The sequence below is a fragment of the Vipera ursinii genome (assembly GCF_947247035.1).
Source record: "Vipera ursinii genome assembly, chromosome: 6".
Taxonomy (NCBI): Eukaryota; Metazoa; Chordata; class Lepidosauria; order Squamata; family Viperidae; genus Vipera; species Vipera ursinii.
The window spans coordinates 44,061,395-44,074,096 of NC_139515.1; the positions used below are offsets into that span (position 1 = coordinate 44,061,395).

At 41.2% G+C, this 12,702-nt stretch overlaps 1 protein-coding gene across 1 annotated transcript in view; it reads left to right on the forward strand.

The window, feature by feature from the left end:
* Positions 1-12,702, forward strand: part of FRS2 (fibroblast growth factor receptor substrate 2) — a 47,246-nt gene that overhangs the window by 22,978 nt on the left and 11,566 nt on the right. The window contains exons 2-5 of the mRNA XM_083366728.1: positions 1,581-1,700; positions 2,748-2,839; positions 5,154-5,340; positions 10,943-11,101. Of these exons, the coding sequence (XP_083222854.1) occupies positions 2,774-2,839; positions 5,154-5,340; positions 10,943-11,101 (412 nt within the window). The 5' untranslated portion in view covers positions 1,581-1,700; positions 2,748-2,773. The remainder of the gene's footprint in view (positions 1-1,580; positions 1,701-2,747; positions 2,840-5,153; positions 5,341-10,942; positions 11,102-12,702) is intronic.

Genomic DNA, 12,702 nt, shown 5'->3' on the forward strand with positions numbered 1-12,702 from the left:
GGCTTATTTTTAGGGTAGGCCTTATTTTCAGGGAAACACAGTACGAACCATCTGAATTTTGATCACATGACCATGGGAAAGTTACAAAGGTTGTAACTGAAAAATGGTTATAAGTCATTTTTTCAATGCTATTGTAACTTTGAATGGTCACTAAATGAACTATTGTGAGTCGAGGACTACCTGTACTTAAGTTTAATATTAACACATTTCTCTCCTTGCCCCCTTAATATTTATATTGACAAATTGTTTCTAATGCAAGAAGTTTGAAGTTTAAAGGAGGTAATTTCATTTCTACTCATCCAGTCTGGTTCAGCAGGATGGGCATGCATTGGCTAAGGAGTACTGATTGACAAGGGCCAAGAGGCCTTCCTTTTCTCCTGTAGTGCCCGCCATATGGAATATTCTCCCTCTGGAGATTAGACCCTGACCCTGCAGTCTTTTTGTAGACCAGTAAAGACCAGGTTCTGTGCACAGGCCTGGGACCCTGAGTGTGTGAAGAGCCTGTTTCATGGCTGTATTAGCATTACTGACTGTTATTTCTCTCAAATGCTATGTATTTTAATTCTTGAATTCAAAATATTATTTTTATACTATTTGTTATTGTTCAGTGCTGAGATGGGCAGCTTTTCAAACTGATTAAATAAATAGAATCTAACTCTACTGTCCCAGTAGCATTTAATTTAAATTTGCTACTTAAATACTAGCATCTAGATATTAATCCACACAATTATTAGAATCAATCAGATTTGATACATCATGGTTAAAAGCTAAAATGTGGTTTAGTGAGAGATGGCTAGATGTACAAAGATAGTTAGTTTTCTTAAGTCAAACCTATCTGGCAGTTTGCTGTGCATTGTCTAAACTATCACTACTAAATTGTTTTTCCATTCCTTTGTCCTAACTTACCAACCACAATTAGGACTGGCAAATCTACTGCTAAGCAACATGACTACACCCAGCTTACAGCATCCATTCTGATTGCAGTCATTAAGTGAATCATCATAATTACAATATTAATGGCTATCTTAATGTAATTTAAGTACAAGATAAGACACTACATATGATTTTAATCTAGGCTGAGGAAAGCAATATGTAGCTCTCCTAATGTTGAACTACAACCCTTTAGCCAATATAGTAGAGGGTACAGGATGACAGGAATTGCAGTACAATATTGTGGGGGATGAGTGTTGACCGCTTTAGCAGAATGTACAGGAATCAACACTACATACCTAGCTTTTAATAGAATGGCATGTTGATTGTGCAGTGCTATTCACTATACAGAAATCAAGAACGCTGGATGCAAAATACCTAAAACTTTTTCTGAATATGCTCTATTAAAATAAATATGCAAAAGCTATCATCACACGACTTTGACAGAAGAGCTCCCAGAGGAGTGTCTTCCGTTGTACACTGAACTCAAACAGTAGTTTCTTTTTTGTTACATATAAAAAAACATATACCCTATAGTGGCTGTTCAGTAGGAATATAAATTAGTAATGGTTCAGAACAGAATAGTAATCACCATTTTGTTTCAGAGCCAGTTTTTTTATTTAAAGCTGTTGTCTTAATTTGTTTTACAGTTTGTTCAAACTTTCATTTATAAATCAAGCAACTGTCTGGAAAGAAAACATGATGTTTTGAAGTATGAAAGGATTACTATTGCTATATCAGTGGCTACGAATATTAATGGCCAAATCTAGGTGAGTATATTTACTTTCAGTCAGATGTTTCTCTACCAGAATCTGAACTCATCCTGTATATGAATTACAAGGTATACAGTTGTTATATTTCCTGGTCTATAAGTAGATGGAACGTAAGTAGTTCTTGCCCAAAAATGGAGTTTTTATTGTGCTTTTTAATTAGCTAAAAAAGATTGTAGAGTTATTTGATAATACAAATTGTGGTTTTTCCAGCTTTTATTTTCTTGCTCAAGTAATTTCTGTGGCAGTAAGCACTTTTGCCAGTTTACTATTGTATTCTAGCTATAACCCTTTTTTAGAAAGAGATACTCACATTACCTTTCTGCTAGAACATGTATATCTTAACATTTCTCCATCCAAACATTTTACCAAGGCATATACACATTGATCTATTTGCTCTAATTTTTCATTATTTGTGTAAAACCTGCAGCATTTGCTTTTCTTTTCCATTTTAAGATCTTGTTACATGAAGCAGTCTTTGAGCTTTCTGGCCTGGACTGAGAGTATTAATTGGGGTTTTAAATTGGATTTTAATTGGGGTTTTATATTCAAGGTCTAAATGTAATTATTTTAACTGTTCTTAATTTTTGTAATTGTATTGTTATTTTAAAAAACCTTGTGAACCGCCCTGAGTCCTATGGGAGAAGGGCGGTATATAAGTCTGATAAAGATAAAGATAATGTTTGCTGCAAATCATTTAGCTTCATTAAATTCTGCCCAGCACTTTCCTCAAGGATACTTAATAAACTAAGTTTCATATAACTTTTGCATTCGCCCTTGCTACCTTTCCTTTTGTATAGGGAAACATCAAGAGCATTATTATTAAATTAATTATTATTAAAAATACAATATTTTAGAAATATGGAGTTCCTTGTTCATTATTCAAGCATTTAAACATAATATATTTAACACATCTTTACATTTGATCTCTTTATATTTCTTTATAATATCTATCATGTTTTTTAATACTTTGCAGTTATTTGCATGTTATTTTCCATTCTTTATATTGCATTTGTCTTTAAAACAATTCTCTTTACTGCACTATAGTAATCACACGGTCTTCTAAAGAAGTCATGGGTAGCTGTTGTAGCTGTCCTGATAAAGAAGCAGTCCCTGATAACCATCGAAACAAATTTAAGGTACAATTCTATATGGAAACTTTTGAGCGCAAAGTTCTTACTTGGGATTGTCAAAGAAAAATATTAATGATGGAGATTTGTGTGGTAATTTTTAAAAACCGACTCAATTTTCAAGTTGATTGTTAAAGTAAGAGCTAAGTAAGGTTGAGATACAGTGCTAGGCAATCTGTTTGCTATATTTTGGACTATAACTCCCATTAGTGCAGAAGTAATGCTCGTAGATTTTGAGCACTGTAAATCAAATAATTGCAAAAAATCATACTTCATACTCTGCTATATTATCTGTGCTACTTAGTGTATAGAATGTCTCTATTATTTACCACAGAAATTCTTTGGATATTTTCTTCTGTAACATTTTCAGACTAGAAACAGTTGATATAATAATTCATATCACCAAATCTTTGGGATAAATTGTATCTATTTAAACCCACTAAAATGGATGATGGAAAGATATGAAATATATTTTGTGACATGTAGAAACATGTTCATATTTTGGGAATAAATAAAATACCAATGAGCTACAGTCATGGCCGAAATTGTTGGCACCCCAGAAATTTTTCCAGAAAATCAAGTATTTCTCACAGAAAAGTATTGCAGGAACACATGTTTTGCTATACACAGGTTTATTCCCTTTGTGTGTATTGGAACACAACAAAAAAAGGGAGGAAAAAAGCAAATTGGACATAATGTCAAAGAAAACTCCAAAAATGGGCTGGACAAAATTATTGGCACCCTTAACTTAATATTTGGTTGCACACCCTTTGGAAAAAATAACTGAAATCAGTCGCTTCCTATAACCATCAATAAGCTTCTTACACCTCTCACCCGGAATTTTGGACCACTCTTCCTTTGCAAACTGCTCCAGGTCTCTCTTATTGGAAGGGTGCCTTTTCCCAACAGCAATTTTAAGATCTCTCCACAGGTGTTCAATGGGATTCAGATCTGGACTCATTGCTGGCCACTTCAGAACTCTCTAGCACTTTCTTGCCATCCATTTCTGGGTGCTTTTTGACGTATGTTTGGGGTCATTGTCCTGCTGGAAGACCCAAGATCTCGGACGCAAACCCAGCTTTCTGACACTGGGCTCTACAGTGCGACCCAAAATCCTTTGGTAATCCTCAGATTTCATGATGCCTTGCACACATTCAAGGCACCCAGTGCCAGAGGCAGCAAAACAACCCCAAAACATCATTGAACCTCCACCACATTTCACTGTAGGTACTGTGTTCTTTTCTTTGTAGGCCTCATTTCGTTTTCGGTAAACAGTAGAATGATGTGCTTTCCCAAAAAGCTCTATCTTGGTCTCATCTGTCCACGACGTTTTCCCAGAAGGATTTTGGCTTACTCAAGTACATTTTGGCAAACTGTAATGTTGCTTTTTTATGTCTCTGTGTCAGCAGTGGGGTCCTCCTGGGTCTCCTGCCATAGCGTTTCATTTCATTTAAATGTCGACGGATAGTTCGCGCTGACACTGATGCTCCCTGAGCCTGCAGGACAGCTTGCATTCCTTTGAAACTTGTTTGGGGCTGCTTATCCACCATCCGGACTATCCTGCGTTGCAACCTTTCATCAATTTTTCTTTTCCGTCCACGACCAGGGAGATTAGCTACAGTACCATGGGTTGCAAACTTCTTGATAATGTTGCGCACTGTGGACAAAGGCAAATCTAGATCTCTGGAGATGGACTTGTAACCTTGAGATTGTTGATATTTGTCCACAATTTTGGTTCTCAAAATCCTCAGACAGTTCTCTTCTCCTCTTTCTGTTGTCCATGCTTCGTGTGGCACACTCAGACACACAATGCAAAGACTAAGTGAACTTCTCTCCTTTTTATCTGCTTTCAGGTGTGATTTTTATATTGCCCACACCTTTTACTTGCTCCAGGTGAGTTTAAAGGAGCATCACATGCTTGAAACAATCTTATTTATCCACAATTTTGAAAGGGTGCCAATAATATTGTCCAGCCCATTTTTGGAGTTTTGTTTGACATTATGTCCAATTTGCTTTTTTCCTCCCTTTTTTGTTGTGTTCCAATACACACAAAGGGAATAAACCTGTGTATAGCAAAACATGTGTTCCTGCAATACTTTTCTGTGAGAAATACTTGATTTTCTGGAAAAACGTCTGGGGTGCCAACAATTTTGGCCATGACTGTATGTATTATAATTATGCTAAGTTTATTTTCTCTTATTTAGCAGTTTTAATGAATATTTACTCAATTATATTTAGTAAAGTATATGGTTGTGCATAAATAAATATTTGAGCTTGATTATGTGAATCATATGTTTATTTTTTTGAAAAATATATTTTCTAGGTTATTAATGTGGATGATGATGGTAATGAATTGGGCTCTGGTATAATGGAACTTACAGATACAGAATTAATCTTGTATACCCGTAAACGGGATTCTGTCAAATGGCATTATCTCTGTCTGCGCCGTTATGGCTATGATTCCAATCTTTTCTCGTTTGAAAGTGGTCGAAGATGTCAAACTGGACCAGGTATGTATAAAGTAACTCCCTATTTTATAAGTCTGTTAAATGGAATTCATATATAAGGTAAAGCTAATAGTATTGGTGACATATGAAGACTTAGAAATACACAGTATTAACCAACCTAGATCAACTGTACTTACGGTAGTTGATCTAAATGAATTATTTGATCTAAATGAAATCCCTGTTGTGGATACAGTTATTCTTTTGAGCTTCTGAAGAGCTCTGGCAAGTTCAAAGCCCTACTGATAACCTACTGACAAGGCAGAAGGCCAGTGTTTGCTATCCCATAGTTTTAAAAACTTCTATTTCAGGCAAATGGAAAAAGTATATTTAGATCAATGTGAGAGCTGGCTGAAAGTGGTGTCTGGCAGAGGGATGGGTACATCAAAGAAAGTCTGGAAGCTTAGTCCTGCTCATCTGCTTTTTGCCTCCCCCCCTTGTCCCTTTTTTAGGCCTTTCCAAAACCAGAGATAACCAGTGACAGAAAGAACCTGGCATGAAAGGAAATGAGGAATGGTATCTTATCAGATTCCCCCTCTTTACCATAAGGTTGAAACTATACTATATACAGTATTTGGAGAAGGAAACCCAACCTTTTCATCCTGAAATGTGTCCTGCAACATAGGATTATGTTGTTAAGGAGGTTTATTGACATTAAGACAGTATTAACCTAATTGGCGTTCGCTGATCAAGAAAATAATTTTAGAGTCATGTTTCCGTTGACCTGCACACCATCAATTGAATGATTTTATTTATTAATTTATTTAATTGGATTTATATACCGCCCTTTCCCGCAGGACTCAGGGCGGTTTACAGGGTATTTAAAACAGGAAATACAAAAGTTAAAAACAATTAAAAATTACAATTACAACAATTTAAAATAATTAAAATTATTTTAAAAAACCCCAATTAAAATTAAAATTAAAATTCTCAGCCTGGGCCAGAGAGCTCGAAGAGCCAGGTCTTCAGGTCCCGGTGGAATGAACGGAGGTCGGGGGCAGTCCTAAGCTCCACGGGCAGCTGGTTCCAGAGGGCAGGTGCACCCACTGAGGCCCTCCCCCTGGGTGTTACCCGCCGGCAATCTTTTACCGGCGGTACCCTGAGAAGTCCCTCCCTGTGGGAGCGCACTGGACGAAGGGAGCTTGATGCCGGCAGCAGGTGTTCCCTCAGATATCTCGGACCCAAGCCATTTAGGGCTTTATAGGTCATTACCAGCACCTTGAATCTCACCTGGAGGGCAACTGGAAGCCAATGCAGCTCGCGGAGTAGAAGTGTTACATGGGAGTATCGGGAAACCCCCATCACAACTCGCGCGGCCGCATTCTGCACCAGCTGAAGCCTCCGAGTGGTCCTCAAGGGCAGCCCCATGTAGAGAGCGTTGCAGTAGTCTAAACGGGAGGTCACGAGTGCATGAGTGACTGTGCGTAGGGCATCTCGGTCCAGGTAGGGTCGCAACTGGCGCACCAGGCGAACCTGAGCAAAAGCCCCCCTGGTTACGGCTCCTATGTGGTCTTCAAAATTGAGCTGGGAGTCAAGGAGGACGCCCAAGTTGCGAGCCCTATCAACGGGGGGTAACACCTCATCCCCCATCGTTAAAAGTGGAATGGTCTGGTTGACCCGAGATGCCGATATGCACAGCCACTCAGTCTTGGCAGGATTGAGACGAAGCCTGTTTCTCCCCATCCAGACCTGGACCGCCTCCAGCCAACGGGACATCATGGCGAGGGCATCGCTGGGTTGGTTCGGGGTGGAAAGAAAAAGTTGGGTATCATCAGCGTACTGATGATACCCCACCCCGAAACCACGAATGCTCTCACCCAGCGGCTTCATGTAGATGTTGAACAGGAGGGGTGAGAGAACCGACCCCTGAGGAACTCCACAAACAAGTGGCCTCATGGCGGATCTCTGCCCTCCCGTCAACACCGACTGCAAGCGGCCCAGGAGATAGGAGAACCACCATAAAATGGTGCCTCCCATTCCCAATCCCCTGAGACGCCTCAGTAGGATACCATGGTCGATGGTATCAAAAGCCGCTGAGAGATCTAATAGGACTAGGACAGAGGAACAACCCCTGTCCCGAGCCCGCCAGAGATCATTCACCAGCGCGACCAATGCCGTCTCCGTGCTGTGTCCGGGCCTGAAACCCGATTGGTACGGGTCCAGTTAATCAGTTTCCTCCAGGAACAGAGGAAGCTGATGCGCCACCACGCTCTCAACAACCTTCGCCAAAAAGCGAAGGTTGGAGACTGGACGATAATTATTTAAATGATCAGTGATAGCAGAAAAAAGACATGTTTTAATTAGAGTTTATTTGATTTTTTTTTTTAAAAATACAATGGCCAAAATCTGTGGTCAAATAGGGAAATTAGGAGAAAAGACAGAGTGGTATGATGAAGATACAATAGCACTTTTACTATTAAGAAAGATTTTTAATTTAGAAATGGACCACAGAAATCTAAAATGCTGGAAAGGAACTAAATTGATGTTTTCTCTCTCTTTTTTTACAACTGAATCCAGGTAATGGCTTCAGTATGAGTTAAAAATATTTGTTACAAAATGAGAAATCGATTGCTTCAAAGAGGTGTGATGGTTACTAATTTAGAGAGCTTTAAGAGAAAATTAAACAATTTCATAGAGAATAGTTTTTATCAGTGGCTATTTGGAACTTCATGTTGGTATACAATGTGCTTCTGCTGAAAGTAAATATCAGGGAAGTGCATTTGTGAATCATTGAACTTGCATAATGGCCTTGTATAAATCACATCTCATTTTAGACTCCCACACTATTCACGTGTAGATAAGTGACATAAATTGTAAACATGTTTATATTCTCAAAAGTTAAATATCATTTTTATTGCATTTTAAAAACTAAGCTCATTTAAATAGAAATATTTAACCATATTTTCAGGATCCAATTATATTTGAGAACACACAAACATGACCCCAACTATTTATCAACATTTCAGCTTTTTGTTCAGGAAGTATGGTTACATTCAGTATAAATAATGTATGTCTTTATGGTTTATTATCTAATTATCCGAATTATTAATTTATCACCAATGTGTAGTATAATATTATTTTCCTGTTTGAGTTGGATGTTTCAGCAACAAGTAACTCTGTAAAAATAATTTTATCTTAAAATGCTAGTCTTCACTGTGTATTGAAGTTATGGGTTATACACTACAGCAGAGGTTTCCGACCACTCGTCCGTGGACTGGCACCAGTCCGTGGCATGCCAGAATGGTACTGGACCGCACAAACAAACAATGCCCCATCCATGGGATGCAGGCAGCATGTGAAACCATGCCCCCTCCGGTCCACAGAAAAATCTCTCTCCATGGAACCAGTTCCTGGTGCCCAAAGGTTCGGGGACTTCTGCACTACAGCTTTCATAATGTCAACTCCAGTTGGTATAGAATGGAAGCATTTCAAAAGTCTTAATATTTAGAATCACATTTGTTAAAATTGCTCTATAAGGGAAAATTCTTAATACATTTCAAGTTTATAAACCTACTTTCCTTGAGGTCTAGACAATTTTCTTCAAAGATGGCATCATCCCAGACATGTCCTATCTATTGTTAGATAGTTTGTATGACACTAAATCAACAGGTTACTATTTAAAGGGGAGTATTGAGTTGAAATTTATTACTGGCTTCAGTAGAATAGTACATAATTGTTTTAATATTATTTAATTAAATATTTGATGTTAGATAAGCTAGCAATAGCAAAGACACAGTTGCTAATAAGAATGTCAACTTAATGCTTTGAATGGAAAAATAATAACACTGCAACTATACTGTTTTCCTATGCTAATGAGAATAAGTTGGGGGGGGGGGTTTCATGGAACAACTCTAGAGGAAAATCTTTGATACTGCTTACTTTGTTTCTGTTTTCAGTCCTTGAGACCATATCAGATTTATTTTATTTGTTCTATTCACATGTGTCTTCTGGTCCCTTAAGCTTTAATGTTGACATGAATCTGGACTGTGTACCTTGTGTTAGATCCTTCTTACTTCTTTATGTAGGACATTTACATTAATTTTGGTACTATAATTGACCAGAATACTTGAAATGTATTAATTGTGAAACTACCGTGTTTCCCCAAAAGTAAACCCTATTTCAAAAGTAAGCCACAACTGATTTTCGGAGGTGGGCCTAATATAAGCCCTCCCCCGAAAGTAAGCCCTAGCGCAGGGTGGGGCAAGTCAATCCAGATCTTCCATGTGGCCGCCAGACATCCCCCACCCGCCACCAGCCTGCCAGGGCCCTTTGCCAGCAGCCGCTGGTGGAACTGGCTCCTGCTGGACCCGCCCACTCTGTCCCACCATCTGCTTGCCTGAGGCTGCACCAAACCAAACCCTCGGCAAGTCCCAGCCTTCGCCTCCCCTGCTGCTGGGACATTTCTCAGCTGTGTCAGGTGCAGTGTGGCAGCCAAGTGGCTGCCCATGCTGTTTCTGCCTCACGGGGCTCTTTGCCCACCTGGCTGCACTGCTCTGGGCTGCCCTGCTGGGCTGCTCCTGCCTGGCACGGGGCGAGACGGCCCAGATCTAGAGTGCCAGCCTGCCAGGGCCATTCGCCAGTGGCCACCGGTGGAACCATGCCGGCCACCCCTCCGCCTTTGGGCTGCTTGAGCGCCAGCCTGCACGCCTACTCAGTGCTCAGGTGCCGGGCTAAGGGCTGAACCTGGCACTCTTTGGGTCCTGGCATGCACTGCAGCTCTCATGCTGGCTGGGCGCTTTTGGCCTCTACCGGCTGCTCCTGCTGGATCACCTTCTGCCCGGCCGGCTGCTGTTGCCACCGCCATGAGGTGAGGAGGCAAGGCAGGTGGCGGGGGTGGAGTTGCTTCCCTCCGCCTGCCAGACACCTGCTGAAGCCACGCAGGGTAAGGTTGCCGCATCCGCCCCCACCCAGATGCCCTTGCCTCCCCAAGCAGTTTTTTACTTACCTGCCTTTCAACTGCATTGCGTTTCTCTGTTTGCTTCTCAGTCTTCGCCGCATGTTTGTGGGACAAAAGAAAAAAGTTCAATCACACTTTTTAACTCCTTGAGATCTTGCCTGGCAAGCCGGCGGCAGGGCAGCACTCTGGATCTGGGCCGACTCACCCCGCACCAGGCTTGCGCCCTTTCCACTACCCCCCACCATGGCCACACCAGTCCGCCATCTTGCCATCATGTTGCTTCTCCACCCCATGTACAGGCCCTACCTCACCTCTGCGTCCTTGCGGCCTACTGGTACCGGTACTGGCAAAAAGTAAGCCCTCCCCGAAAGTAAAACCTAGTCCTTACTTCAGAGCCCAAAAGAAAGACCGGGTCTTACTTTCGGGGAAACACGATATGTTCTTGTAAGAGGCAATTGTTCCTGAGTAATATCACGTCCTATGCTAAGCACATTAGCCTATAAGCATACTCCAGAGTTCTCAGTCTGCAATTACGGTCTCGAAACTAGTTTTCTGATATAGACACCAAAAGTTCTCCTTGGGAATTGCAGGAATTTATAATTGTTAAAAATTTTAAAACTAAATATAATAGATCTCTTTCATTAACAGGTATATGAGTAAAAGGATAATGCATACATACATTATTATGATGTCCAATATATGTTTCTGCAGGGATATTTGCCTTCAAGTGTGCTCGTGCAGAGGAACTGTTTAATATGCTGCAGGAAATCATGCAAAATAATAGTATAAATGTAGTAGAAGAACCAGTTGTAGAAAGGAGTTTACATCAAACAGAGATTGAGGTTCCAAGAACACCTCTCACACCTACCAGTAAGTTGATCTATGAGTGATTCATTGACTAGCCTTATATGATTTGTTAAGGTTGCCAATTTTTTTTACTCTGAATGTTTCAAGTGATAATTATTACACATAATTTTCACACCACATTATGGCTAATATTTCAAAGGAAATATATAGGAATTAGTGGACTAAAATAATTTGTCATAAAGGATTCAATCCTGTTTTTTCCCCCAAGATGACACCTGATAAGAATGGAATGTTAACAATTGTTACTGGAAGTTTCCGGAGAGGTGGGGAGACGCTTTTGGCAGAGATAGTGATATGCAAGTTCTGAGGTTTTGCTTGATAAAAAATACAGGAAACCGGGAAGTTGCCTTCAAGCTTTACGTTTTTATTCAGCTGAGCAAAGATGGGCTTCTCTAAAAAAAGAGCAAAAGCTCCAAATATCAGAAAAGCCTTATTTTTATACCTACTTTGATTATGTAAGCAATTCACCCAGCAAAGCTGACACACATAAGATAAGATAAGAAGTAGCTAGTATGTTCCCCTTTGGGTGTTTTCCCCCAAGACACCATATGTTCACTTTTGGGTGGTTTGGGTGTTTCCCCAAGACACCAGATGTTCCCGGGTGGGTTAAAATATTGGGTGTTTCCTTTGCTGTCCTTTCATGACCCTGCATTCATGGGCCTGCAAGTGGCCAGAGAGAGCGGGTCCATCTGCACGTATTCACAATTGATACTGTCCCCTAAGTCCATGTCATCAATATTGTCTTGGGAGTGAGCTATGGAATCAGGACAGAGTTTAAATTAGAGAGGCCTACTGTACAAAAGCAACTAAGACATATTGGCCCTCTGGCTGTACTGAGGTGATCTCTTGGAAAGACTTCAGAATGGGGCTTTGGCCTGGGATTTACGTATGTTTGCTACCGTGTTTCCCCAAAAATAAACCCCACCCTGAAAAAAGACCTACCCTGATTTGTGGGGGTGTGCCTAATATAAGCCCTACTGCAAAAATAATCCCTAATTAGGACCCCGCCCACTCCATCCTACCTGGCTGCCGCAGTGGGGCAGGAGGCCGCATGGCACATCGTGCTGCTGCCGCCACAAGGTGAGACAGGGGGAGGGCCCCACACACCCTGCACCCGCTTCCTTCAGGGTTCTCCCCAGCCAGGCCATTCCTTGCTCCCTTTCAGTCCCCTTCCGGACTGCCATGCTACCCTATGGAGGATGGGTGGGGTAGGTCTGGTCCTCCTCCGCCATTTTGGAGCCAGGGGGAGTGACAGCGAAAGTCTCCGCTGCTGCTTTGCGCTGCTGGAGGGGCTTTCTTCATGCTCTGGCCCACAGATCTTCTGCCTAGCAGCAGCTGCCTTCTCATCTACCAACTCTCCTGTGGCTTGCACCATGACCGCTGCCTCCCTCCACCAGCCTTTCATCGTCGCCACTGGAGAGAACAGAGAATGGGGAGGGGAACAGCCCTGCACAGTGATGCAGAGCAGAGAAGAGCACTTGCTTGCCACCCTGCATTGCCCCACATCTCTCTTCTCTGTTCTCGAAATGGGAGCCACGTTTCCTGCCGCTTCTCCCAGCACTGCTATAGAGTTTGGTGCACCATCGCCCAGCTCCTCTCTGTTC